The sequence below is a fragment of the Oryctolagus cuniculus genome, chromosome 17 (assembly GCF_051225735.1).
Source record: "Oryctolagus cuniculus isolate XC-2025 breed Fujian yellow rabbit chromosome 17, ASM5122573v1, whole genome shotgun sequence".
NCBI classification, from domain to species: domain Eukaryota; kingdom Metazoa; phylum Chordata; class Mammalia; order Lagomorpha; family Leporidae; genus Oryctolagus; species Oryctolagus cuniculus.
In genome coordinates, this window is record NC_142883.1 from 50,813,672 (window position 1) to 50,841,520 (window position 27,849).

At 48.4% G+C, this 27,849-nt stretch overlaps 3 protein-coding genes across 8 annotated transcripts; 2 read left to right on the forward strand and 1 right to left on the reverse strand.

The window, feature by feature from the left end:
• Positions 1-4,329: 4,329 nt before the first annotated feature.
• On the forward strand, positions 4,330-5,955 carry SMIM48 (small integral membrane protein 48). Its single transcript, XM_008270851.5, has 2 exons — positions 4,330-5,448; positions 5,528-5,955. Exon 1 carries the CDS (start codon positions 4,530-4,532, stop codon positions 4,893-4,895), a length of 366 nt encoding a protein of 121 aa, XP_008269073.1. The 5' UTR covers positions 4,330-4,529; the 3' UTR covers positions 4,896-5,448; positions 5,528-5,955.
• A 2,014-nt stretch (positions 5,956-7,969) lies between these two features.
• MIS12 (MIS12 kinetochore complex component) lies at positions 7,970-13,117 on the reverse strand. Of its 2 annotated transcripts, none has more exons than XM_008270849.5 (2): positions 12,840-13,117; positions 7,970-9,686 (listed from the first exon to the last, which is right to left on the reverse strand). In XM_008270849.5, exon 2 carries the CDS (start codon positions 9,644-9,646, stop codon positions 9,026-9,028), a length of 621 nt encoding a protein of 206 aa, XP_008269071.1. In that variant the 5' UTR covers positions 9,647-9,686; positions 12,840-13,117; the 3' UTR covers positions 7,970-9,025. The 2 variants fall into 2 exon arrangements, with proteins under 2 accessions (XP_008269071.1, XP_089174382.1); XM_089318256.1 differs by lacking the exon at positions 12,840-13,117 and adding an exon at positions 10,778-12,654.
• On the forward strand, positions 12,678-27,111 carry DERL2 (derlin 2). 5 transcript variants are annotated; one of them, XM_089318257.1, is made up of 7 exons: positions 12,678-12,707; positions 14,891-14,956; positions 16,823-16,896; positions 17,994-18,087; positions 19,221-19,416; positions 19,670-19,760; positions 26,607-27,111. In XM_089318257.1, the coding sequence occupies exons 3-7, from the start codon at positions 16,886-16,888 to the stop codon at positions 26,710-26,712; spliced, it is 498 nt and encodes a 165-aa protein (XP_089174383.1). In that variant the 5' UTR covers positions 12,678-12,707; positions 14,891-14,956; positions 16,823-16,885; the 3' UTR covers positions 26,713-27,111. The 5 variants fall into 5 exon arrangements, 3 of the variants coding, with proteins under 3 accessions (XP_089174383.1, XP_002718887.1, XP_051681286.1); XR_007911447.3 differs by lacking the exon at positions 12,678-12,707 and adding an exon at positions 13,273-13,389 and having other exon boundaries at positions 19,670-19,859; XM_002718841.6 differs by lacking the exon at positions 12,678-12,707 and adding an exon at positions 13,273-13,389.
• The last annotated feature ends 738 nt before the right edge of the window (positions 27,112-27,849 follow it).

Below are 27,849 nucleotides of genomic sequence, written 5' to 3' on the forward strand. Positions count from 1 at the left end.
TGGGGTGGCCGTGGAGGCGAGCAGGCCTGGGGTGGCAGGCAGGGGTGGCGGGCGTTGACAAGGACAACCCATGGGTCGGAGGGACAGAAGTTGAATCCCAGTGCTGTGGATACCAGAGGCAGACCGGGGCTGGTTCCCTCCCTGGAGTACTGGAGAAAACAGCACTGCCTCGCTTACGGTAGGGTCACGAAGATGAAGAAGTGACACTGTCTCCACAGCAGTGTTGAGCACAACCCCCAGCACACAGTCAGTGCTCAGAAACAGGCAGCCGCTGCTGCTGCTGGCATTAGTCTGTGTGCATCTCAGCATTCCCCAGAGGGGACATCCCCAGCATGGTGCATTGACTCCGACCCCTGATCTGTGTGCAGACTGTGTTTCTTTCTTCCCCAGGTGAATGCCTCCCTACAAGGATGAAGGAGCCCTGCCTTGGTCCAGGCCAGGAGCTCAGCTCCTGCTGCAAGGGGCCCCCTCTCTCACCTCTGAGGGGCCCTGTGCTCTGGGTGAGTCCTTTGTCCCACCAAAGCAGCCTTTGTCCATTCAGGGCCTGCTGGTGGATTCTGGCATCAGGCCCTTGGACGCATGAGGTTCTTCCTGGAACACTCTGGTGCCAAGCTAGGAGTGAAGCTGCAACTTGGGACCTGCAGGTGTTTCCAGGGGTGTCTGGGGACTCTCAGGTCCCTGACCTGGGACAGAGCTGGTTCTCTCCTGCTGGGCACAGGCAGAGCTTGTGCTAAAATGAGTCCCTGGACTTAGCCAAGCTCTCCTGATCCCTGATAGATAAAGCTCCTGGAGATTACCTGGGCTGGAGCCAGAGTTGTTTTGCTCTGTGTTCATGCGTGAAAGCAGGACCCGACAGAAAACAACAAGGTGTCCTAGAAGCACTGTGTGTCTGTTGTCTGAGCTCCAAACTCATCCTCATGCCTTCTTTTTCTTTTTTTTTTTTCTTTAAGATTTATTTATTTACAGGGCCGGCGCTGTGGCACAGTGGGTTAATGCCCTGACCTGAAGTGCCGGCATCCCATATGGGCACCGGTTCTAGTCCCGCCTGCTCCACTTTCAATCCAGCTCTCTGCTATGGCCTGGGATAGCAGTAGAAGATGGCCCAAGTCTTTTGGCCCCTGCACCCGCGTGGGAGACCTGGAAGAAGCTCCTGGCTCCTGGCTTCGGATCGGCGCAGCTCTGACCGTTGCAGCCAATTGGGGAGTGAACCAGCAGATGGAAGGCCTAGAGAAAGAGAGAGAGAGAGAGGTTTTCCATCCACTGGTTCACTCCCCAGATGGCCGCAACAGCCAGAGCTGTGCAGATCCAAAGCCGGAAGTCAGAAGCTTCCTCCGGGTCTCCCATACAGGTGCAGGAGCCCAAGGACTTGGGCCATCTTCTACTGCTTTCCCAGGCCATAGCAGAGAGCTGGATAGGAAGTGGAGCAGCCAGGACTTGAACTGTGCCCATATAGGATGCCAGTACTGCAGGCAGCGGCTTTACCTGCTATGCCACAGCACCGGCCCCAAGCTTCATGCCTTCCTAATGTGCAATGGGCCCCTTGCAGTTGCTAGAGCCTTCCCTCCTTACGCAATCCCAGCTCTTCCTCAGCAGGTCCTTGCATGGGCCTGCCCAACACCCCCCCTCCCTGAGCCTTCCCTGACTAAATACCCTCATTCACACCCCATGGGCAGGTTGGTGTGGTTTTCTTTATTCCTTTAAGATTCATTTTATCTATTTGAAAGGTATAGCAACAGAGAGAGGAAGAGACAGACAGAGGGAGACATCTTACAGCCACTGATTCATTCCCCAAGCGTCCACAACAGCCAGGGCTGAGCCAGGTCAAAATCAGGAACCCAGAATTCCATCCAGGTCTCCCACATGTACTGGGAACATCTCCCACTGCCTTCCCAGGAGCATTAGCAAAGAGCTAGATCGGAAGCAGAGCAGCTGGGACACAAACCAGAGCTGTGATATGGGATGCAGGTGCCACAGCAGCGGCTTAACCCACCGCACCATAACGCTGGCCCCTGGTGTGGCTCCCTCAATGCCTCTGCCAGCTCTCCCATACCACTCTGCACATTCATGCACTCAGGTTTTCCTTCTGATCCACAACTGGAAAAATTCCTTGACCCTTGGTCTTGAGGCTGGGAGAAGAAGCTGAGGTTCCATTTAGTGACTCACACACAGCAGAAAAACCTCAAAGCGGCAGATCTGGTTGGAAGGGGGTAGAGGGGATGTGACAATATCAGCATCAGGTAACACTGAGAAAACATCCATTGTCCGTGTCAAAGGATGGAGATTAGGAAGGAGGAAGACTTCGTCCTTCCCCATTTCCTTTTGAATTTTAGAAAAACTTGCAGAGTTGTGCAACCAACCATGCAATCTGGTTTTAGAATAGTTCCATCACTAAAACATTGCCTTTGGGCTGGCGTTGGAGTTGCAGGAGTTAAGCTGCTGCTTGTAACATCAGCCATCCCATAGTGCTGGTTGGAGTCTCAGCTGTTCTACGTCTAATCCAGCTTCCTAATGTACCTGGGAAGGTACCGGAAGATGGTCCAAGTCCTTGGGCCTCTGCCACCCATGTGGGAGACCCAGACAAAGTTCTAGGCTCCTGGCTTCGGTCTGGGGTCTGGCCCAGCTCTATTTTATGGCCGTTTGGGGAATGAACCAGCAGATGGAAGTCTCTCTCTCTCTCTCTCTCTCTCTCTCTTTCCTTTCAAATAAACAAGTAAACGATAAATCTTTAAAAAGTTGCCTTGAACCTGTTTGAAGTTAATCACCTCTCCCACCCCAGTCCTGGGGCACCACGGATCTGCTTTCTTTTTCTGTTAACACATCTTTTCTATAAATTTTACATAAGTGGAATCATACAATCTATGGTCGTTTGCATTTGGCTTTTTTTTTCACCTGCTAATGTTTTTGAGATTCATCCAAGTTGCAACAAATATCAATAGTTCACTCCTTTTTATTGCTAAGTCACAGTTTTTGATCACACAGATAAAGCACATTGGTTCATCCATTCCGCATTTGATGGACATTGGGATTGGTCCCAGTTTGGAGCTGTTACTCAGGAAACTGTGAGGGACATTCATGTATTTACCCCTGTGGGGGCGTTTGTTTTCACTTCCCTTGGGCAGAAATCCAGGAGTGGAATCACTGGGTCATACGGTAACTGTATGCTTACGTTTTCATAAAACTGGCAAACTGTTTTCCAAAGTGCACCACTTTAACCTCCCTGCAGCACTACAGCACTGGTGAGGGCCAGTAGTCTTCTGCTACCCGTGGTAGTCTCCTGGTCGTGGCCACCCGAGAATTACTTTTTTTTCTAGCTGGAATTGCTACACTGTGAGCACGTGAGGCTGCTGCTGCCAACTGCCATTCGTTCACTGCATCACTTATTCAACAAACATTGCAACCACTACCTGGCAGTACAAGAAGTCCCTGGCAACCCTGACAGACAGAGACAGAGGCCTGACAGCATTGCTTCAGCACCCTGCTCCTGGGTCCCACTGAGCCTTCCAGATGCTGGGAGCTGTAATTCCCAGATGGCTGTTGGAGTCGGATGTGCTGCAATCATCAGCACCTAGCAGTCTTTCTACCAACCTACTGGGACCCACGTAAATCCAAGTGGCTGTCCTCCCTCCATTCCTTGAAGGGGCACCAACCAGCCTTAGAATCTCGGGTGAAACAGAGGTGCCAGCAGCCTGTGGCAGCTCCAGTGGAAGCCGGAGACAGCCTGGAGGGTGCTGGAGAAGTGGGAGCTGGGGTAGGGAACGGGCTTAGGTCAGGCGTGTCTTTGAGAAAAATTTGCTTCTAATCACAAATAAGATGCCCCAAAGACTGAGGTCCCGCGTTTGTGAGTGAAGAGCAGAGAAGAGAAGACGGGATGGATGGACAGATGCAGACGCAGGCAGAGGGAGAGAAAAGCACTGATTCTTTAACCACATCGTGTCTGGACTTGGGATGGCAGTGGGCTTTATTTTGTTCTTGTTTTTTGCCTATGATGCTAAGCTTGAAGTTCCCTACCAGAATTATGTGTCTGTTCATGTATTAAAAACAAATTTTAACCCACAACAAATATTTATTTTAAAATGAGGAATAACTCATTAATCCCTAAGGCGCCTCCTTACGCAGCTGGGAGCCTGGCCGTCTGCATTCCAGCCTCCTGCGTGCCAAGACCCCTTCTCGCTCCCGGGGTTCCCAGCCAGCGGCTAGCGCCTCTTCCCCCGCACGCCGCCTGTCTGGTTGCCATGGAGACACACCTGGCTGTTCGGGGACCTGAGAGTCTCCGGTCAGGGAGCTGGAACCCGGCGAGCCAACCTCTGCTACAGGCAGCGAGCGGGAGGCGGAGCCAGGGGAAGCGGCGCCTGTGCTGAGAGGCCCAGCGGACCCTGCAGAGGCCCCCTGCCCCGCTGGCTCCGCCCCCTGCAGCCCCCACCCCGGGTGGTAGAAATACAGGCGCCGCCGCCGCCGCCGCCGCCGCCCACTGCGCTCGGACCTGGCCGGGACGAGACCGCTCAGGCCCAGCTTGTGCGCGCTCCGTGCCAATGGCTGACGGGCTCTTTCAGCGCAAATCCTGGGGCGCGGAGCCGATGCGCCCGGACTCCGACCCCGAGTCTGAAGGCCTGTTTGACAAGCCTCCTCCAGAAGAGCCGCCCGCCACCCGTGCGCCCAGGTCCGCGTCGGCCACGGGCAGGAAGGGGCCTCGGCGAGCCGGCGGGAGGGCGCAGGGGCCACGCACCGGGCAGTCCCTGAAGGCTGCCGCGCGCCCCCCGCCCAAAGAGGAGGCGCCTGCCCTGGACGAGGGCTGCTATCTCGACCACTTTCCGCACCTCTCCATCTTCATCTACGCGGCCATCGCCTTCTCCATTACCTCCTGCATCTTCACCTATATCCATTTACAGCTGGCCTGAGTGGCCGGCGCGGGGCCGGGGAGGCGGGGAGGCAGCAGGGGGGAGGAGCCCAGCATTGTGTTTGGGAGACCGCGCCGCACACCCTTCACCCAGCTTTCGTTGCGTGTTCCTTCTCTGTTGTTGCTGTCTTTTATCTAGCTGTCCATCAGTGGGAAGATTCCAGGTACTGGCCCGTAGTGAAATAAGTGGCGGGAGTGGCGTGCTATTTGCAGCTACAGGTAGGGGACGGGGCACATTCAGCACCCGGCGTTTAGAGGTGCGCTTGAACCCCGTTTGTAATTAAGACGATGTCCCTGAACCCTATTGCTTTGTGACGGGGAGCACACACAGAGAGCCCAGCAATCTTTTAAGAGAGGAGGCAGCCCCGGGCCTCGCAGAGAAGGGCCCGCGGGGAGGGTGGGCGACCCGGCTCGGGCTGCGCTGGAGCCCTGTGATGTTGCATCGCCCCCGGGGGCAGCCACCATGTGTCGGAGCTGGCGCAGTCAGAACTCAGAGCGCAGGGAGCCGGCGGACCTGGGCACGCAGCGCGGGCACCACAGGAGCTCCGGACAAGGTGAGTGGCGCGTGTCCGGTGACGTGCCGCGTCCCCCAGGGTCTCCACTGACTCGGAGTGTGCGTTTTTCCTGCCTTAGGGCTTTGCTGCGGCTGCCTGATGGAGCCGAGAGCTGTAACCAGAAGAGCTGTCCCACCAGGATGCCACGCTCGGGACGTGTCCGGGGCTGCGTGGGACCCGCGACTGTGGAACTCCCGGGACGCAGGCTCGGACCTCATGTGTCCGCGGAATGAGACTGGGGACGGGCGCTGGCTGGGGTCCACGGAAGGACTGTCCTAGAGGACTGGGGATATGCGGAATTTGTCACTGTTCTGGTTGGGGCTTATCATTTCAGACCCAAATGGGCTGATACCAGCACCCATGGTAGCAGGTTATTCACCCACTGTCGTCTCTGTTTACTCCCGAAAGTTGACCGTCCAAGGGCATCCTCAGCCACCGCAACTCCTTTACCCGACAAGTGTAACTGCGTGTATTCTGATGGAATAAATCACCTCTTCATCTCCTGTATTTTCAGTTCTCCATTAATTTCCAACCATGCAGTGGACCCAAACTCCCTAGTCTGCTCCAACTGTTAACCCACCATCTTCCTAGCACCCCACAGCCCCTGATAAACACTTCACCCTATGACCCAGCATTCCGGCATTCAGCACCTCCCTACATAGCTATGCAAACCTCAGTGGCATTTTTCTCCATATCAAATCCCCATAACACGCAAGCATCCAGTGCTACCGCCGCTGACAGCAGTCTGCCACTAGCCCACCCTGGAATTAGCTCCTGCTCCTCAGGAACAGTTCCCATTTGCCTTTATTATCAAGGCACTTCCGATTTAGTACAACCCCCCAACTCAGGACCTTGTCCCCTGATCCACCTGGCCTGGGTCTTTATGAATTCAGATGTTTTCCACTATCAGGGCCCTGTCATTTCCCACTTCTGACTGCTCATCATCCATCACTGTGTGATCTGATAGCTTGCCCTCTACACTTGATTTCAGTGCCGCGAGTGTGGGATCCTGTGCTGTCAGCCCATGCTTCAGACCAAGATTATTAGAGTAACTGCTCTCCAACAGTCAGTGGAACTGTTCCCCCAAGATCACACCTCCAAGGTGACACATCTCTGTTTTCCAGCTTTCAGTTGGATCTTTGTTCCCCAGATAGCCCGCAACAGCGAGGGCTGAGCCCATACGGGATGCTGGCGTGGCAGACAGCGGCTTCACACACTACACCATGTCAGCAGGCAGATGCAGCACCTTAATAAACAACCCCAGGGAAAGCGCCGTGGCTCACTTGGTTAATCTTCCGCCTGCAGCGCCGGTATCCCATATGGGTGCCGGGTTCTAGTTCCACCTGCTCCTCTTCCAGTCCAGCTCTCTGCTGTGGCGCCGGAGTGAGGATGGCCCAAGTGCTTGGGCTCCTGCATCCACATGGGAGACCAGGAAAAAACACCTGGCTCCTGGCTTTAGATCGGCGTAGCGCCGGCTGTAGCAGCCATTTGGGGGGTGAACCAACAGAAGGAAGACCTTTCTGTCTCTGTCAAATAAATAAAAAAAATAAACAACCCCATGAAACAGCATGTGACAGGAAGAAAATAGCTCCCCCCAAAAAACCCTGAAGTGTCATGAATGCTGCATTCACTGTCAGCAGATCACAAACGATAATGGAGAGCCAGGTGGGCAATTGTCCCACTATGTACTGCATCGCTGGGGTAGATAGGTACCAGGACACAAAGTGAGCAGTGGTTTCTGAATACTATTGGGGAAGACAGTTGGGATTTAGCTATCTGGCACGGCATGGTGAAGCCAATAAAGCTTCAGCTGTTGTCTCCTCACTAGGTAGCCTGCACTCCTATGATTATCTCAATATGCTGCTCGCACCAGGCCTGTGGCTGCTGTAACTTGGCTTAAAATGCCAGAACCGCTTTCACAGTTCTGGAAGTCAGAAATCCAAAATCAAGGTGTCAGCAGGGCCATACTCCCTCTTGAGGGAGAATCTGTCTTTTGCCTCTTCAAGCTGGCGGTGGCTGCTGGCATTCCTTACTTGCTGGCATTATTCCTCCTTTGTGGTCAGAAGGCCTCCCACTCGTCTCAAATCGCTCTCCTTTGAATTATTTGAAATGCAGGCTGACAGAAGAGGCAGATCTCCTATCCACTGGTTCACTCCCCAAACACCAGCGAGGGCCAGGTCAGCAGGCTTCTCTAGTGGTGGCCTAGCTGGCTGCACCCTGCCTCTGCTTTCCTTAGAAGGACAGTTATTGGATTCATTGCCTGCCCAGGGAATTCAGGATGATTCCTATCTCCAGAGCCCAAATTTAATTACACCTGCTAAGACCCTTTTACCAAACAAGGCAACATTCACAAGTTCCAGGAATTAGGACGTGTCTTTGAAGGAATCACTCACTACTCAATCCACTACACTAGGAGATTCTGACTAAGCTACCAATGTGAAAACGGTATTCAAGGGGTAAAATGCCACACCGAGGAAAGAAACATACTGTATTATAAACAGTAGAAAATAAAAAACCAAGCTTTAAAAAATGCATATATTTAATGTACAGGATTTGTAAAAAGGACTTCTTGATAATAAACATATTCCTGGTAAATACAAGCTTTCAAAATCTATGAATAATCACAAATATTAACACCCAAGTTACTTCTTCTCTACATCAAAGACAAACTCCAAATCTGTTCTTTGGGAAGACATGGAGGGAAAGCAATATCTAAAAAGCAACACTACCTACATTTCTCCCCTTTCCTTGTGTGATCCAAGGATACAGAATATTTGACGCCTATGAGAGTGACAAATAATTTAATTAAATATTACATATAAGGCAGATTCCAAAACTACCTGAAGTATCAGAGAATTGGCATAAGCACCTAATACTAAATATAAATTCCACTATAGGGTATGCTCCATGCTTGCTTTTCTGTTCCAGTGGCATCCACTTCTTTTTTGTCCAAGGTCTTCTGCTGGACTCCAAAATACTAAGTTGTTTAACATCACCAGAGCCTTAGTGATGGAAAGGATTGACTTTGAAAACAAAACAAAACAAAACAAAAACCAGCTTCTTTCTTTAGTGAAGATCAAAATTGTCTTCTTATACTACTTGCTCTTTAAAAGTTACCAATTTCCTCATGTACGAAGAGTTACCAGGCAAGAGGAAGCACTGCTGCCTGAGGCACACTGCAGGGACCGGTTAACCACGGAGTCACCTGCTTAGCCCATCTCAGCCACAGAACGGGCCCAAAGGGTCAAGGCCACAAAAAACTCACGACTGACACACAACTTCACAAATATTTCTGACTGGCCATGAGTTCACTTATTCATTTATGCACCCAACTGTGCTATTACTGAACCAAGAATCTCTTCCCACCTGTTAGCGGCCTCTAAGGAAAAGATCTTTATAGGCCAGTTTCAAGGTAGTACAGAGATCTTTCAGGAGACTGCATCAAAAAAGAGGAAGATGTGGAATATAATCAGGTGAACAAAACCTAGTAAGATACGTGGTTGGCCTGGACAGTCACTGCTGTAAGGTCCTTACCACTCTATTTTTGATAGCTTCTTTCTTTTTTACTAATGAGAACTTAAGATATCTTCAGTTTTTTACTTTCTCTTTCCACATTGTCTCTAATGTTCTGCAGCTTTCTGGAGTTCTGGACCAGAAACACCAAACCCTCCCTAAAATCATTAGTTCCACGATCTCTGCCAACATTTTCAAGTTCATCAAACAGAGTCAATGTCTGTCTGAGTTTGGCCTGAACAATTTTTTGTTCTTCTAATTCTGCGAGAAGGGCCTCCCTGGTACGTAACTCAGTCTTATACTTTTCCTGTAACTGTTCAATCTCTTGCTGGAGAAGCTGGATTTCTTCCTCACTACAAGGATGCGACTCTTGACATTTATCTTCAGGAAGCAAGATGTGGGGGGGAATACGCAAAATCAACTGCAAAAACAGCTCCTCCATTTTGCCAAAAAGGTTATCGAAGCGTCCTTTCATGAAGCAAAGAAACTTCTCTGTGCATTTACGAATCTGGACAGGGCTGATCTCGCAGCCGGGGATGCCATCCAGCTTCTTCAAGATGACCTGCTCCACAGCCTGCATCACCTCAAACAGGTAGTCCTGAAACGCAATGTAGATCCTGAGCATGCACGTCTGCGGGGTGAAGCCGAAGAACTGGGCCTCGTAGGTCATCGGATCAACAGACATCGCGGCGTATCTGGTGATGTTATTTCTGATTGTTAAAGATCTGCAAATGTAAAAGGGAAATTTCACTTGGATAAAAAAAAAATCTGAGGAATGTAATAAAGTACATTACAGATAGCAAACAAAGAAAAGCTAAGGCATCTGTAGTAACAACAGCCTCTTGCCCTTCAGTAGCCTCCATCTCCACTGTTTGGCCACCTCACTAGATTATCTGTGAACACCCCTACGCCAGCCCCTGCCAACTGCTTCTCCTTCTGGCCCACGACTCTGTATGCGGTCCTTCTCACTCACACTCTCACATTACGCCCTCTGACCCTGTCACTCGTGCTCTCCCACTTCACTGCTTTCCCTATTTACTGTAGGCCCCAAGATCTATCACTTGAATCACCCCATCACCAATGTCCTGAATCCCCTTATCTTTCAATCTAATCATCTGAAAAACTCCCTATTAGATAACCTCTTGTCAGCTTTATAACCTTGACTTATTTTTTGAAAGGTCTAGGAGTCAGGGCCGGTGCTGTGGTATAGTGGGTAAAGCTGCCACCCTGCAGTGCCGGCATCCCATATGGGTGCCAGTTTGAGACACGGTTGCTCCACTTCCAATCCAGCTCTCTGCTATCGCCTGGGAAAGCAGAAGATGGTCCAAGTTCTTTGGCCCCTGCACCCATGTGGGAGACCCAGAAGAAGCTCCTGGCTCCTGGCTTTGGATCAGCACAGCTCCAGTCATTGCGGCCATCTGGGGAGTGAACCAGCAGATGGAAAACCCCCCTCTCTCTCTGCCTCTCAAATAAAATAATCTTTAAAAAAAAAAAAAAAAGTATGGGAGTCATTCCTTTCAAAAGTAAACATCTAGGGAAATATGATCCTGCCCCCCTGTCTGACCACTAGTAACCACATGGTTGTTCCCTGTAAGTATCATCTATATGCAGAATTGAGTTCGTGACCATTCCTATTTCTTGGTCCATGCTAGATACTCTTATCTCTGACCCTTCATCTCATCTCTCATCCGTAATAGGAACCTAACCTAGTGTTTTTAACACATGCCATTTCAATTAATCTTTGCCTTTAATAGCTGCTAGATGAGGCCAGCGTGTGGTGCATTAGATTAAGCAGCTGAATGCCAACATCCCATACCTGAGTGCTGGTTTGAGATCTCGCTGCTCCACTTCCAATCCAGCTCCTTCTAATGGGCCTGGGAAGGCAGTGGAAGATAGCTCAAGTGCCTGGCTTCCCTGCCATCCATTTGGGAGGCCCGGATGGCACTCCTGGCTCCTGGCTTTAGTGTGGCCCAGTCCAGCATTTGCCACCATTTGAGGAATAAGCCGCTGGATAGAAGATCTCTCTCTCTGCCTTTCAAATAAATAAATGTGTCTTTTAAAAATAGGCACTAGATGGCTGGCGCCGCAGCTCACTAGGCTATTCCTCCGCCTGCGGCACCGGCACACCAGGTTCTAGTCCCGGTTGCTCCTCTTCCAGTCCAGCTCTCTGCTGTGGCCCAGGAAGGCAGTGGAGGATGGTCCAAGTGCTTGGGCCCTGCACCTACATGGGAGACCAGGAGGAAGCACCTGACTCCTGGCTTCGGATCGATGCAGCGCACCAGCCATAGCGGCCATTTGGGGGGTGACCCAATGGAAGGAAGACCTTTCTCTCTCTCTCTCTCTCTCACTAACTCTGCTTGTCCAGAAAAAAAAAAAAAAAAAAAAAAAAAAGCGCTAGATATATATTCTTGAAAAACATAGTTTTGTATATTATCTTTACATTTTCATGTTTGCAATCATTTCATGTTATAGTCAAGTTTACTTTATTGGTTCTGACCCAAGTATTCCATCCATTTTATTTATATTTTAAAATATTATTTACTGAAGAGCAGAAAGATGAGACAGACAGTTATCTCCCATCTGCTGGTTTACTCCCCAGATGTCTGAAACAGCCCATACTGGGCCAGGCCAATGCCAGGAGCCCAGTGCTCCACCTGGGTCTTCCATGTAGGTAGCAGGAACCCAAGTACTTGAGCCATCACCTGCATCTCCCAGGGTGCACATTAGCAGGAGGCTGGAATCGATGGAGCGGGGCACGGAAGCCAGGCGATGTCTTGTGGGATGAAGGCATCTCAAGGAGCATCCTACCCATCGTCAGTTTTATCATTTGCATACACCACACTTGCCTTGTGACAGACCCCTGGTCTGCCTCCGGCATCTCACCGCCAGAAAACTGTGACAAGCACTTGCGTAGGAGGTCTCCCTTGGGCCTGGCAGGGCCTTTGCACAGGCAACTGCTGGGCCACAGTTTACTGAAACACAGTTTCACTAAACATTCCTAAATGAGCGCCAGCACATCCAGACTGGCTTTACACTCACTCGCAGCACGTAAGTAAGTTTCTCTCATATCTTTGTCAGCCCTTGACAAACTCAACATTCTACCTGTTGCCAATTTGGTATGTGTGAAATTGTTGTATGTTTTCAAAAACCAAAACACCTAGCCCCACACACTGGTCGGACACTACAAACTACCTACATCTCTCTCCCCAGGCCCCCGATGTCTACACTACTCTGAGTTTACTATTCTGAGAGTAGGACAGTCTCCTTATTCAAACGGCTGGATCATTTTGAACTCCCCCAAAGACGAACCAAAGCTTCGACAGGAAGGACAATCTGCACCCTAAGATTCTCTGAAATCCTTGCCTGGCCATTTCCAACAATCCTAGACTGTTTTATCAAGCCCCTACACTGAAAGACCCACCCTTGAAGCAAACCTTCCATTTAAAAAAAAAAAAAAAATCCGATCTTGCTTTTCTTCTCTACCAGGCACGGCCGAAGCTCTGTCGAGGTTCCATCACTATTTTATCAACAAGCCGTGAGGGTGATGCTCGGGGGGGGGGGGGTTTCTCCTGGGGTCACCCCTTCACATCCTTTATAGAAACCACCCCAGCCTTCTATTTGATTCCTTTCTAAAGAGCCCGCAACCACGCCGGACAAGACCCAGAAGCCACAGGGCAGGAACCACTTCCGGCCGGAGCCCGCATCCCGTCGGGCCCCGCGGCCCCGCGGCATGCCGGGACCTTCAGGTAGGAGCTAGCGGCCAGGCCGGCGGCGAGGCGGACCCGGCAGGCCGCCCCGTCGCCCCCGCTAGGATGCCTAGTCCAGTCCCGCCCCTTTTCCGCGCTTCCTCAGAGAAAATGCAGCCCCGTGGCACCTACCGTTGCGGCCTGCAGGGCGATGAGGTCCACCAGACACCGACTTCCCGCCACCTCCTTTAAACTACCGCTAGCTGCCGGAGATGGGCGGTGGCGAGAGCTGACCCAAATGCGGACGGATGCGCGCCTCCGCGAACGAAAGCAAAGGCGGGATGCTGTCCCTCTCCTGATTGGCTGGCTGTCCGGTCGGGCAGGGGCATCCTGATTGGTGACGGAGAGGGGTCAGGCGGGAAAGCTAGCTGTGGCCAGCGGGGATTGGCAGAAGGTACCGACACTCAGTCGCTTCTCGCTGACGTCAGTGGGCGGAGAAGCAAGGCTGGGACGCCACGATTGGTAGCTGGCTGATTGCGCGGCGCTCATTGGACAGGAGCGAATAGGCTACCGCGGGCGCTAGGAGCCCGCCCCGGCGCCCGGGCCTATTGGCGGAAGGGGAAGTGGGGGGCAGGCGGCGGTGGGGAAGATGGCGTACCAGAGCCTCCGGCTGGAGTACCTGCAGATCCCACCGGTCAGCCGCGCCTACACTACCGCCTGTGTCCTCACCACCGCCGCCGTGGTGAGCAGCTGCAGAGCCACCTTCTTATTATCCGGGCTGAACATGACTGGGTCTCGCGGAAACTGGAGTTTGGGCTTCGGCAGGCCCGGAAGGGGCTGGTCCCAGGGGTGGGTGGAGGTCTACCAGGGCTTACTCTGGGTTGCGGAGCGACCCCAGGAAGATGTGCGGATCCCTGAGGGGTCGTGTCGGTTTCCGAGAGCGAAAAGTCGGACCAATAGCGGGTCAGAGCTGCGGGCGCCGCCCACCCAGGAGCTCCGGCGCTGGCCAGGTGGTAGTGTGGTGGTGACTGGTGGGACGCAGATCCGCGTAGCGAAGAAACTTAAGTATTGAGGCTAGAAAGTTGAGCATTGTAGGGAGGGAAATGTCTTAAAATAAAGAAGGGGTTGGCCGGAGGAACAGTGGCAAGGTCTCCAGGGTTGGTTATTTGCAGGCACTGCCTTGTGTCACCCAGCTGTTGGAGTTGGCGCCCGTGTGATGAGCAGATTCTTAGCAACTGCGCCCAACTGTCCTGTGTCTAAAATATCACCACCTGCCTGCCTCCCTTGTCGGCCTCAACTTGCAATCTAAAACTATTTTTTAAGACCTTCATTTGTAAATTCCTTTTCTGCCCCCTTTAAGCATTTTTATTTATTTATTTTTAATTCCAGAGACAGATATTCCATCTGCTAGTCCCCTCCTTAAATGCTGGCAACAGCCAGGGCTGGGCCAGACCAAAGCCAGGAGCCTGGATCTCAATCTGGGTCTACCACCTTGGCTGGCAGGGACCCAAGTACTTGGACCATCAGCTGCTGCCTCGCAGGGTGTACATTAACTGACAGCTGGACTCCAAAGCAGAAGCAGAACTTAAACTCAGACACTCTGATAATGGGATGTGGGTGTCTCATGTCATCTGCGGTGCCAGATGCCCACCTTGCAGTCTTTCCTTTCTAAAAAAAAAAAAAAAATTTTTTTTAAAGACTTATTTGAAAGGCAAAGTTACAGAGAGAAGGAGAAACAGAAATCTTTCACTTGCCAGTTCACTCCTCTAATGGCTGCAACAGCCGGAGCTGGGTGGGTCCAAAGCCAGGGGCCAGGAGCTTTTTCCGGGTCTCCCACTTGAGTGCAGGGGCCCAAGGACTTGGGCCATCTTCCGCTGCTTTCCCAGGCCATAGCAGAGAGCTGCATTGTAATGGAGCAGCCGGGACTCAAACCGGGGCCCACATGGGATGCCAGCGTCTCAGGTGGAGGCTTCACCTATTACAGCACAGTGTTGGCCACCGTAAGAATTCTTACTTACACCTGGTCGACCCCAGTCTTTCTAGTTTTGTATTATGTGTCAAAGAGCAAGAATTGTATCAATGTAGGGAATTCTTTACCAACCCTTTCTTCTGGCCCAAGAAGAAACACTTAAAGGAATTCAACCTGAGTGACTAAGAATTGGAATTTGTTACATCCTTTGTTATAAACGATGGAATTGTGTTTCCTGATTGACATGCTGAAAGCAGCTCTTTTTCCATTTCAGCAGTTGGAACTGATCACACCTTTTCAGTTGTACTTCAATCCTGAGTTGATTTTTAAGCATTTTCAAGTAAGTAGCCCAATGCAACTGTGAGGAATGGTCCCGTTTCTTCTCTTGCTTACTGTTTCGTAGCAAACCCTACCATATGCTGTCTCGAAAAATAACCCAGTGAAGATCTTTGACTTTAAGTCTTGTGAAGCAGCGATTCTGCAGCTTCACAGAGTCCCCTCAGGGTCACTTAGGGAACTTTTAAGAGATCCTCACACTCCTCATCGCGTAACCAAATCACAGTCAGCAAGGATAGGAACTAAAAACCTGCATGCTTGTGATGGGTCTAGCTTCTGTATTTGTGTATCGCTGGTTTACAGTTAAGTGTTAGTAGTTTGGGAGGAGTCTGATGAGTCTCATGGAGTGACCTTATTTTGTTCATTCCCTACCTTGGCACAGCCACCACTTTGGTGTTTTCGCCATGGGCCAGTTCAAAAATTGAGTTGTTAGTGCTTTAAAAAATTGATCCATTTTCCAGGGGTCAGATCATGCTAACAAAACTCCAAAGGGCCAACATCTAAAACACCATGCTAGTTTATTAGATGACGGGGGGGAGTGGATTAAAATGCTGAGCTAGACATGTGTTTTCCTGCGCTAGGATGATGATTGAGGCTGAAGTTGGAGTGGAGGAGAGGCCCAAGCGGCAGTAGTTCTGCCTGTCTACACTCTCTCCCCTTTCTCCCAAATGTGTTTCATTCCCTGTGCCCGTGCCTCTGTCTTGCCTTTCAAGGCGCATCTTTTGTGGGCCTGCTTGGATCCATTCTTTGCACTAGAGCATGTCTCACCCTTACTTGCAGTTATTCGTATGCTTGTCTCATTAGGATGAGGACCTTAAAGTCCTAGATGGAATTAATTTGTAGGACTGAGTGATTTCAACTGTAGTACTCACTAGTTCTCAAGAACTTCATGATTCGGAACGCCGTCCTGTGATCTCACGTTGTTTCCTTCCTTCAGTGCTCTCATGGCTGTTGCTGGACCTGTAGCTCTAGCCAAGCGTTGCCTCCTGCTGCCTGCTTGGCTTGGCTTTGCCTGGGGTTGAGCTCTCAATGGCACCGTGCATCTGCGTGTGAAGTTAGGAGTTCTAGATCTGAGATCAGAGTCTCCGCCTAGGAGCTGCCTGTCTTTAGGCAGGCCACTTTCAAGTTAGCCAAGTCTTTTAGTTTCCCTGTCTGTGAAATGGGGATAGTAGTACCAGCCTGCTTGTCTTACGGGAACTTAAGATCAAGTGAGATACTATACTGTGGGGGGAGCCTTAAATGCTCTACCGATGTGGGTTGTTGTAGGTATAGATGGGTTGGGTGAGGAAGGATAGGTCAGGGCTTCCACCATGAAACCACTTAGGCTCTTAACTGTTAGAGCATTCGTTCTCGACTGGGGTTGACTGTTTAGATTAGAACTTGAATGTCTGCCTTAGCATTAGTCTTTCCTCTGGATATTTCTGACTACCTAATGTAGAACATTTCTTGCGATTTATGGTGGATCTCTGAAGTTTTTCTCTGGTATCTCTAGAGTATTCATTAGACTGTGCTACAACACAGATAGAAGCACTGTTTTCTAGTCTTCAAATTAACCTAGTCTTCCCATCAAACTTCTTCCATAATTTGCCTCACCATATGGTCTGAGCTTTTTTAGAGGAAATTAAAATTTCAAATGTTCTGTCCATATAAATTTCATGATCCAAGTTATATCTTCCAGACTTTGAACTAGAGCAGCACAAAAATCCAGTGTTAGAGTATGTGCCTAGTTTTTGATTCAGAACAGACTTATTCCCCCATCTGTGGTCCTTGTGCCACCATAGTCATGGGATGTTTCTGCCATCTTAGTATAAAAATGTTTCCTGTTAATATATTTTACTTAATCCATCTTTCTCTTGATTTTTTTTAACAGATATGGAGGTTAATCACCAATTTCTTATTCTTTGGGCCCGTTGGATTCAACTTTTTATTTAACATGATTTTTCTGTATCCTTTATTAAGTGTATTTAGCATTAAAACTCCAGGCTTACTTAGGAAAATATAATAGGAAGTTGACACTACAAGTATTAATCCTGTCACTTTTTTTTTTATTCAATCCTAGCTGTAACTTCTAGGTCAGTGGTACATAGAGTTGTTGGTTAAATTGTAATGTTTGGAACATGTTTGTACCCCACTGTTCAAATGGGAAGTTTAACCTTGAAAAGATGTCATTTCTGCCCTCAAGTTGTTGACTGTTCTGATCAAGGGAGGGAGAATGGAGGCATACTTACAAAATAACAACAGGCAAAACTTGATAAGACAACCTGAATGCCGTAGAAATTGGGTTAACTTAGTGGGCACTCATTTGGGCATAGGCTCATGAGGAATGGGGAACTTGAAATCCCCCTGGATTTCGGTTACTGGCTCTACTGGCTGAAGACGCAGTGTCGTCATGTCTGCCGGGCTCGCCATGTTCTGGTCTGTCGGAAGAGAGAAGCAGCTGGGCTGTGGTGAAGTGGTTCTTGGGGCCACTGAGCAAGGACATTGCTTCTCTACCCATTGCTCGCTCTGATTAAGACAGGAGTGACAGCCCAGCTCACCTGCTGTGAACACAGGGCCTTCTAAAAGGGAGACCGTTCCTGTCCTAAGATGAGTTCCTGTGTCTCCCATGTAGCAGTCTGGTAAGTTTCTAATAAAGTGTTTTCATTGTAGTGCATCTTTACTGACCAGAGTAGAGAAATACTCAACTTGGCCTGGAACTGTAGTTTTTCACGCAGGTTTTTGGGTAAGGATGTCTTCCAAGTAAGGTGGTGGAGAAGCAAGGATGTTGTGGATTAAGGTGTGGGGAAGACGATGCAAATTTGGAAAGGGTTAGCTGGTGCCCAGGAGCGTTCTTACGCAGCCTGTGCAGTGGTTCCCTAGCTGGAGTGCTAGTCGTGAGCCTGCCCAGAAGGCCTGGTAGGGAGTGATCCCGTTCCCAAGCATTCTTACAGAAGGGAAGGCCTGACTTCGTACAGATAATGTGGAACCTAACTGTACGTAAGTGATACCTTTTATTTTCTTCATATTTGTGTGCTTACCATTTTCTTAACTTGGAACTTAAGATATCGTTACTGTCGAATGCTAGAAGAAGGCTCATTCCGAGGCCGGACAGCAGACTTTGTATTTATGTTCCTTTTTGGTGGATTCTTAATGACTGTATCCTTCAACAGAACAGATGCGGCAAATGTTCAGGAACTCCCTGTGTCGTCTTAAAGCTTTTCATCTGTCTCCCATGATTCACCAGCTCTTTCGAACAAAGCGATAAAAGTAGACCTCCAGATTTTAGCTTCTGGGCACTGCCATTTATTTTACAGCGTGCTTTCTGCAACAGCTTGCCAAGCCTAGAGGTTGGACAGGATGCTTTTCTTTTTTCTTTTCTTGCTTTCTTTCTTTGTTTTAAAGATTTATTTTATTTATTTGAAAAGTAGAGTTACAGAGCAGAGGGTAGCTACAGAGAGAGATCTTCTATCCGCTGGTTCATTCCCCAAAAAGCCACAACAGACGATTCTGGGCCAGGCCAGAACCAGGAGCTTCATGTAGCTCTCCCACGTGGGTGCAGGGGCCCAAGGACGTGGGTCATCTTCTGTTTCCCCAGGTGCATTAGCAGGGAGCTGGGTTAGAAGTAGAGTAGCCGGGACTGGACCTGTTGCCCTTATGGGATGCTGGCACTGCAGGTGGTGGCTTAACCCACTATGCCACACAACACTGGTCCCACAGGATGCTTTTCTCCTCTGAGCGAAAAGCAGAGGAACTTTAACCCAGGTGGGTTACTGTTAAGCATCTCAGTCGTATCATTGTTGAGTGTCTTTCACTTTTAAACCAGATTGCTAGAACATTTCGTCTTCATAAGAACTGATAATTTTTTTTTTTTAAAGTCTGCTCTGTTGAACAGACGTGAACAGACGTGGACGGAGTCCTGTCTGAAAAGACAGTTTTGTGCCATTTGGCTTCATTCACCTGTAAAGGTGCTGATTGATGGTGAGTATGCTTTGGTGTAATTACTGGCCCAGAAATCAACACATTTTCCAAAGAGGCAAGAACTTCACCAAAGCAGAATGTGGATTTGGAGTAGCTGAAATCCAGACTATTCAGCCCAAGCAGGCAGGTTTTTGCATGACAGTTGTGGGTAATTATTTTTAGGCTTTTTTTTTTCTTTCTTTCTTTTCTGAAGATGTAACTGCTTGGCTTTTCCAATTCAGACTTTGCTTAGAGCACAGTTTTTGGTTCTCTTGTCCAGTCTTCCCTACTATACTGTGAGTGTTGGTGTTTTCCTTAATGCCACTCGCTAGCTTTTTGGTTTGTTTGTGAGCTTAGTTTTCCTGGGCCAGGCCTTCACGATAATGCTGGTCTACGTGTGGAGCCGAAGGAACCCGTATGTCCGCATGAACTTCTTTGGCCTTCTCAACTTCCAGGCCCCCTTTCTGCCCTGGGTGCTCATGGGGTTTTCCTTGTTGTTGGGGAACTCGATCATTGTGGACCTCTTGGGTAAGAGTCTTACCGCTATTTCTGTTATTTGACCTGTAAGATTATTTTGTCACTATTTTCCATGTTTATTCTGTTTGGCCTCACGTACAGCCATTGCAAGATTGTTTAATAGTTGCATTTCAAAGACTGCAATATTGGCTCATTAACCTTTAGTAATCACATTTGTTCTAAGCGTAAGCAGTTTCTATTGGTAGGCCCACCTGCGAATGAATTTTAATCCCTTGCCTCATCCTTGATTTTTCGCTGACTCTAGGTATTGCAGTTGGACACATATATTTTTTCTTGGAAGATGTGTTTCCCAATCAGCCTGGTGGAATAAGAATTCTGAAAACACCATCTATTTTGTGAGTATTTACCAACAGATTACGTGTTCCTTGCAGACCAACCAGGACAGGGCCCATGACCTGCATTTTCTTGGGGCTCCCAAGGCTCCTGGTACACAGGTCAGTAAATATTTGCACATTGAGCAATCAGCTGCATTGGTGGAGCATTTGCACTGGGCAGGAGCAGTCTCTGCCAGGGCATGGCAAGAGCAAGGGGAACAAGCTCAGGGTGTCACGGTGGGTGGCTCGGTAATCGCTGTCCTGATGACCAGAAACTCCTGGCTTTAGGAAAGCTGCTGTTCAAAAGGTGACATGGCAACATGAGCACAGCTGACTAGAGAAGTTTCTGGTGGTGGGATTTCTCGCCTGCCAAGCAGGCATTTCCAAGTAGAGCGGCAATGGCTTCGTTCCGCCGAGCAGCCACATGATTTTTAAGCCAGTCTCTTCTCCTTTTTTGCGTTTCAGTTGCTTCAGTAGAGTTTTGATCACTAGGACCTTTCTGAATTCGGTGTCCTTGGGAGACACTACATTGGAAGGGGCTCACTTTGTGGGGGAGAGTTTTCATTATAGAGAGTTTGTTGCAGAATGAAGAGGTAAAATCATCCATAGATAATCCCACTATTCAGACATAGCATACTTTTTTATTTAAGATTTATTTTATTTATTTGAGAGGCAGAGTTAAAGGGAGAGGCAGAGAGAGAGAGAGCAGTCTTCCATCCATTTATTCACTCCCCAACTGGCTGCAATGGCCAAGGCTGGGCTGGGTCAGAAAAGACTGAACCAAAGCCAGGAGCTGCTTCTGCATGGGTTGAAGGATTTGGGCCATTTTCCACTGTATTCCTAGGCTCATTAGCAGGGAGCTGGACTAGCCTGGACTTGAACCAGCACCCATGGGATGCTGGTGTCACAGACAGTGGCTTTACCTGCTACCTGCTATGCCGGCCCCCACTGTTAACTTTTTCTTTCTTTCTTTCTTTTTTTTTTTTTTTTAATTTATTTATTTCCTTGAAAGTCAGAGTTACACAGAGAGATGAGAGACAGAGACAGAGAGACAGAGAGAGAGATCTTGCATCCGCTGGTTCACTCCCCAATTGGCTGCAACGGCCAGGAGCTGCGCCGATCAGGAGCCAGGAGCTTCCTCCAGGTCTCCCGTGTGGGTGCAGGGGCACAAGACCTGGGCATCTTCTGCTGCCTTCCCAGGCCACAGCAGAGAGCTGGATCGGAAGTGGAGCAGCCAGAACTCAAACTGTTGTCCATATGTGGTGCTGGCACTGCAGGTGGCAGCTTTACCTGCTACGCCGCAGTGTGGGACCGTGCTCTACTTCTGATCCGGCTCCTTGCTAATGCACCTGGGCAAAGCAGCAGCAGATGGCCCAAGTGCTTGGGCCCCTGCACCCATGTGGAAGACCCAGATAAAACTTCTGACTTCTGCCTGGCCCGGCTGTTGTGGCCATTTGGGGAGTGAACCAGAGGGTGGAAGATCTTTATCTTTCTGTCTCTTCTCTCTTTCTCTTAATTTCCCTTTCAAATAAAATAAATAAATCTTTTAAAAAAATTTTAATTATTTGAAAGAGTTAGAGAGAAGTCCTCCATCTGATGGTTCACTCCCTAACTGGTCTCAAGGGGTGGCACTAGGCCAGACTGAAGCCAGAATCCTGTAACTCCATCCCGGTCTCCTATGTGGGTGCAGGGGCCCAAGGACTTAGACCATCTTCTGCTGCTTTCTCAGGGAGCTGCATTGGAATTAGAGCAGCTGAGACTTGAACCAGCACCCATATGGGATGCCAGCATTGCAGGCCATGGCTTACCCTGCTGTATCACAACTCCGGCCATGACACTGGATGCTAACTGCGGCCTCTTAGCACAGGGTTTTGATTTGTCATTTGTCAGCGGTGGTAATTATTTGATTGACTGATTAAGGCATCTGCCGGTCTTCACCATAGAGTTGCTCTTGTTCCCTTTGTACCTGTTGAGAGGGTACTTTGAAACTGTATAAATAACTCTTTCCGTACCCAATTTCAATTCATTTAAATTTGCCTGGATTCTTGGTTTTTATATTTTATTTATGGATTACAACCCCTTGTTGTCATTGTTTGGATGTTCATATTATCCCAGATTGGGCCAATGGGAACCACTTCAAACTGTCCCTACTCCATTTCAAGACGTCCCTACCATTATTATTTTTTTAGTAATTTATTACTTATTTTTAAGTATGTTTATTTGTGAGAGAGAGAGACAGAAAAACAGGGATCTCTAATATCACTGTTTTACTCTCCAAGTGCCCACAGTGCTGGGCATTGGTCAGGCTGAAGCTAAGTACTACAAACTCAATCGAGCCTCCCCTGTGGGTGCCAATAAGGACCTAACTACTGAGCCATCACTACCCCCAGCTCATCCTGTACTCTCCTTGTCCCAGTCGTAGCATCAGCTGCTTATTCTAGAAGCCCTGGTTGCTTTTTAGTGTAGAATGGTATTTAAAAGCCAAGGATTGGGTGCTAGATAATGCTTATTGCTGTTGGAGTGTTAAAATTCCCGGATCATCTCAGTGAACAGAGCAGTGGAATTGTGTGTGTGTATGTGTGTACATTTTTATTGTTAGGTCTCTAATGTTTTAAATTTTTTTTTTTTTTTTAAATTTTTGACAGGCAGAGTGGACAGTGAGAGAGAGAGAGAGAGAGAAAGGTCTTCCTTTACCATTGGTTCACCCTCCAATGGCCGCTGCAGCCAGTGCTCTGCGGCCGGCGCACCGCGCTGATCCTTAGCCGGGAGCCATGTGCTTCTCCTGGTCTCCCATGGGGTGCAAGGCCCAAGCACTTGGGCCATCCTCCACTGCACTCCCGGACCACAGCAGAGAGCTGGACTGGAAGAGGAGCAACCGGGACAGAATCTGGCGCCCCGACCGGGACTAGAACCCGGTGTGCTGGCGCCGCAAGGCGGAGGATTAGCCTAGTGAGCTGTGGCGCTGGCCAGGTCTCTCTAATTTTAAAAACATAAATTCTTACTGATATTGCCAGTTCTAATATGAAAGGTCTTGGGGCTGGCGCTGTGGCATAATGGATAAAGCCACCACTTGTAGTGCCTGCATCCCACATGGGCACTGGTTCAATTCTTGGCTGCTCCACTTCTGATCCAGCCTCTGCTAATGGCCCAAGTGCTTGAGCCCTGATCCATGTAGAATAGGAAGAAACCCCTGGTGGTCTGGCCCAGTCCTGGTTGTTACAGCCATCTGGGGAGTGAACCAGTGGATGGAAGATCTCTCTCTCTTTCCCTCTCTCTCTGTAACTCTGCCTTTCAAATAAATAAAATAAATTAAGGGCTGGCACTGTGGCGCAGCGGGTTAACACCCTGGCCTGAAACACCAGCATCCCATATGGGCACCTGTTTGAGACCTGGCTGCTCCACTTCCAATCCAGCTCTCTGCTATTACCTAGGAAAGCAGTGGAAGATGTCCCAGGTCCTTGGGCCCCTGCACCCACGTGGGAAACTTGGAAGAAGCTCCTGGCTCTTGGCTTCTGATCAGCGCAGCTCCGGCCATTGCGGCCAATTGGGGAGTGAACCAGCAGATGGAAGACCTCTCTCTCTCTGTCTCTCTGTCTCTGTCTCTCCTCTCTCTGTGTAACTCTGACTTTCAAATAAATAAATAATTAAATCTTTAAACATTAATTAAATAAATTTTAAAAACTAACATGAAAGATCTTCAGAAAGTTTATGGGAAGTGATTATGAGAAAACTATGCCTTGATTTCACTGTTTTTTTTTTTTTTTTTTCCTTTAAATGTGTTTATTTAAAAGGCAGAGATACAGAGAATGAGAGGAGAGAGAAAGAGACAGAGCTTTCATCTGCTGGTTTACTCCCCAGATGGCTGCAAAGGCCAGTGCTGGGCCAGGCTGAAGCCAGGAGCTTCTTCTGGGTCTCCCACATGGGTGCAGGGCCCTAGTACTTGGGCCATCTTCCACTGCTTTCTCTGGTGCATTAGCGGGGAGCTGGATCAGAAGTGCAGCAGCTGAACCTTGAACCTGCACCCATGTTAGATACTTTCTCTACAGGCAGTTGCTTAACCTTCTATGCCACAGCACCAGCCCCTGATTTCTCTGTTTTTTGTACCAAAGTAAATTTACCTTTTAAGTTCATTTTTCCACAGAATTTTGAAGTACCTTTTGTACAACTTCACATAGTTCATTCTAGTTTTTCCCTCAAATATTTTACTATGAAAAATTCCAAACTTACGGAAACTCAGAAAAAATTGTTCAGTGAACATCATTTACCCATGATGGGATATCTACAGTTAACATTTTACTGTTCTTGCTTTTTACATATCAGTCCTTCATCCAGCTTTCTAATCTGGTGTGCTCAGATTCTCTGTTTACTTTAGCATGTCATCGTTAACTATAATTCATATTTATAATACATAAACCTTTTTTAAAAAACATAGATTTATTTATTTAGTTATTTGAAAGGCAGAAAGAGGAAGAGACAAGAGATCAGACATCTGTTGGTTCACTCTCCAAATGGCTGCACTGGCTAGGGCTGGGCCAGGCCAAAGCCAGGAACCATGAACTCCATCCTGGTCTCTACATGGGTGTAAGAACCCAAGCACTTCCCAGGCACATTTGCAGGGAGCTGAATCAGAAGTGGAGCAGCAGCCCATGTGGGATGCCTGCACCACAGGTGGCGGCTTTACCTGCTACACCATGGTGCCAGGCCCAGTAAATCCCCTTTTAAACTCTTGTATATAGAAGTTTTCAGGGGCTGGTGCTGTGGCATAGTGGGTAAAGCTGCTGCCTGCAGTACTGGCATCCCATATGGGCACCAGTTTGAGTCTTGGCTGCTCCACTTCCGATCCATCTCCCTGCCAATGCACCTGGGAAAACAGTGGAAGGTGGCCCAAGTGCTTGGGCCCCGGCATCCTCATGGGAGATCTGGAAGAAGCTCTTGGCTTCGGATTGGCCCAGCTCAGACTGTTGTAGCCATTTGGGGAGTGAACCAGCAGTTGGAAGATCTCTTCCCCCACCCACACCCTGTAACCCTGCCTTTCAAATAAATAAATAAATCTTTAAGGAAAAAAAATGTTTTCAAGGCTGGCATTGTGGTATACTGGGTTCAGCATCCTGTATTGGTGCCAGTTTGAGCTCTAGCTGCTCCACTTCTGATCCAGCTCTTTGCTAATGCACCTGGGAAAGCAGCAGAGGATGGCCCAAGCGCTTGGGCCCCTGAACCCACAGTGGAGACCCGGATGAAGCTCCGGGCCATTTGGGGAGTGAACCAGCAGATAGAAAATTTCTGTCTCTTCCCCTCTCTAATTCTGCCTTTCAAATAAATAAATCTTTTTTTTTAATTTCAAATACATTTCTAATGTTATCAACTGTTGACATTAGGATTCTATATGAGTGCAAATAGAAGATACTGTTTAATGGGTCATTCTTTAATTAGATTATGAATTACTATGTAATATACGTGTTTAAAAAGTCTTGGATATTTACTATCCCTTCTTATGTTCTTTTAAAGATTTATTTATTATTTGAAAGCAGAGTGACAGAGAAAATCTTTGGTCTGCTGGTTCACTCCCCCGATGGCTGGAACAGCCGGGGCTAATCTAGGCTGAAGCCAGGAGCCTGGGATGCCATTTGAATCTCCTCTGAGGATGGAAGGTGCTCAGGCACTTGGGCCATCCTCCACTGCTTTCCTGGGCTCACTTCCAGTGAGCTGGATCAGGAGCAGAGTGGCCAGGACTTGAACAGGCACTCTGATGTGGGATGCCAGCATCATAAGTGGCAGATAACCCACTGCACCAAAAGAGTGGCTCCCCTCTTAACCATTTGTAAATGTGCAGCTCTGGGGCACTAAGTACATTCACACTGTTGTGCTACCATGACCACCATCCATACAAGTCTTTTTTTTTTTTTTTTAAGAGAGAGATTTATTTATTTGAAAGAGAGCGAAAGAGGTCTTCCATCCACTGGTTCACTCCCCACATGGCCACAGTGGATAGCTGGGACAATCCAGAGCCAGGAGCCTCTTCCGGGTCTCCCACACTGGTGCAGGGGCCCAAGGACTTTGGCTATCTTCCACTGCTTTCCCAGGCCATCAGCAGGGAACTGAATTGGAATTAGAGTAGCCAGGACTTAAACTGGCGCCCATATGGGAATCCAGTGCAGCAGGGGGTAGCTTTATCCACTACACTACAGCATGAGCCCTGAAGTCTTTTTAATCTTGCAAAACAAGCTCTGTACCCATTATACAGTTTCCCACTTCTCCTTCCTTCAAGTCCCTGGCAAGCATCCTACTTTTTGTTATGATTCTGACTACTTAGGTACTTCATGTGAACAGAATCATACAATATTTGTGACTGGCTTGTTTCATTTAGCATAATGTCACCAGGGGTCTTCCATGCTGTAGTATGAGTCAAAATTCCCTATTTTGTTAGGCTGAATAATACTACATTATTTGTGTGTACCACATTCTGTGTATCCATCTATTGATGGACACTTGGGTGATACCTTGGCCATGAGGAGACGTTTATGATAAATTCCATGAAAGGCGGGTTACAAAGCAAGTCATGTGATCTAACTTTTGCAAAATTACCAGTCATTTAATTATCCTAAAATAATTAAAGCAATACTAGTTATCTTTGGAGATTTAGGATATTCTGTTCATACTTATTTATTCTTTTCTCTATGATTAACATGTGTTGCTTTTGTAGTTAAAATTGGTAAAGGAGGTAAAAGTGAATACAAATGTTAAATAATGAGGGATGACTGATTGGCAGAGGGTATTATGCTTGTCCATTGCTGGAAGCCCAGCTGACCTTGTGTTGCCAGGACCTGAGATGACTCTGCGACTAAACTGTGTCTGTCACCTGTCTTTTAGGAAGGCTATTTTTGATACACCAGATGAGGATCCAAATTACAATCCCCTACCTGAAGAGCGGCCAGGAGGCTTCGCCTGGGGTGAGGGCCAGCGCCTTGGAGGTTAAAGCAGTGCCAATAACGACACCCAGCTGGGGAGAACTCAGTGAATCACCCATTGGGATTCTTTTATCCTTTGTTGCAAAAGTGTGGACACTTTTGACAGCTGTGACAGATTTTAACTCCAGAAGCACTTTATGAAATGGTACACTGACTAATCCAGAAGACATTTCCAGCAGCCTGCCAGTGGTTCCTCACTACACTGGTACTGAAAGTGTAATCTCTTGGAGCCAAAAAACTGGAGAAACAAGTATCCTGCAGCCTCTGTCAAGTACATGAGTACTTAAGTTCTATGGTATAAGGCAGGGCTTTTGCTTCCTCCTCCTCTTTGATAGACGAGGCCACGGTGTAAATGGAAGTTTCAGAGAGGACAAAATAAAACTGAATTCCATCTCTCTCTCGCTGTATTAAAGCTTTTGTGTGTGATCTTTTAAATTACGGCAGTGTATTCTAGCTCTCGTGCACAGATCAGAGCTGAGAACAGTTTCCACGCCTGCTTTCCTGTGTCTGCACAGCTTTCGACTGGATTTCATGCGAAGATTGGAAACTACATGGCTGTTACGCTGTGGCTGTGGCCATCTTATTCAGAATGCTAACTTAAGTAGGAAGAAGATGTCCTTCTGTCATCCAGATAGTTTGTCCTCCATCTGGGTCTCTGTAAAACTCCAGGTTGTCAGGTCTGAGGGTGAAGGTGTTGGGGTGGAACTCGACTGTAGAGTCAGCAGCCAGCAGAGAGCTAATGTGACATCTTTTTTACTCTGCTCACGTTTCTCTACTAAAAGATATCGAGGGAAAGACCAGTAATAGCCACAGATTTGGAAAACTAAAGGATTTTCGTTAGAGTCAGAACGCATGTTAGAATGTTGACTTTGGAGCCAGATGAACAGGTACTAGTTAGGCAGGCGTGTGTTCTGCCTGCATCTTTGGCTGGTTAACAGTTGTCATTTGTTTCGTGAGAAACTTTCCAGAGCCTAGTGCCGGGGTTTACCTTCCCAATCAAGGGGAAATTTTACAGGGTCCCTCAACGAATAGCCACTTAATGCCTGTGGTTCAGTAAACACTTGTCCAAAATACTGGGTCTCCACAGGTTTTCATTCACACTGCTTGAAGTAATTCAGAACATGGGAAAGTTAGAAGACCCCTAA

Excerpts from the sequence above, each read along its gene's own strand:
- SMIM48 (XM_008270851.5), top strand. The coding sequence starts at position 4,530 with ATGGCTGACGGGCTCTTTCAGCGCAAATCCTGGGGCGCGGAGCCGATG.
- DERL2 (XM_002718841.6), top strand. The coding sequence starts at position 13,297 with ATGGCGTACCAGAGCCTCCGGCTGGAGTACCTGCAGATCCCACCGGTC. Across the intron at positions 13,390-14,890 it reads TCCTCACCACCGCCGCCGTG|CAGTTGGAACTGATCACACC; the intron begins GTGAGCAGCTGC and ends TTTCCATTTCAG. Across the intron at positions 19,761-26,606 it reads CTGAAAACACCATCTATTTT|GAAGGCTATTTTTGATACAC; the intron begins GTGAGTATTTAC and ends CCTGTCTTTTAG.
- MIS12 (XM_089318256.1), bottom strand. The coding sequence starts at position 10,953 with ATGGTGGCAAATGCTGGACTGGGCCACACTAAAGCCAGGAGCCAGGAG. Across the intron at positions 9,687-10,777 it reads GATCTCAAACCAGCACTCAG|ATCTTTAACAATCAGAAATA; the intron begins GTATGGGATGTT and ends TTACATTTGCAG.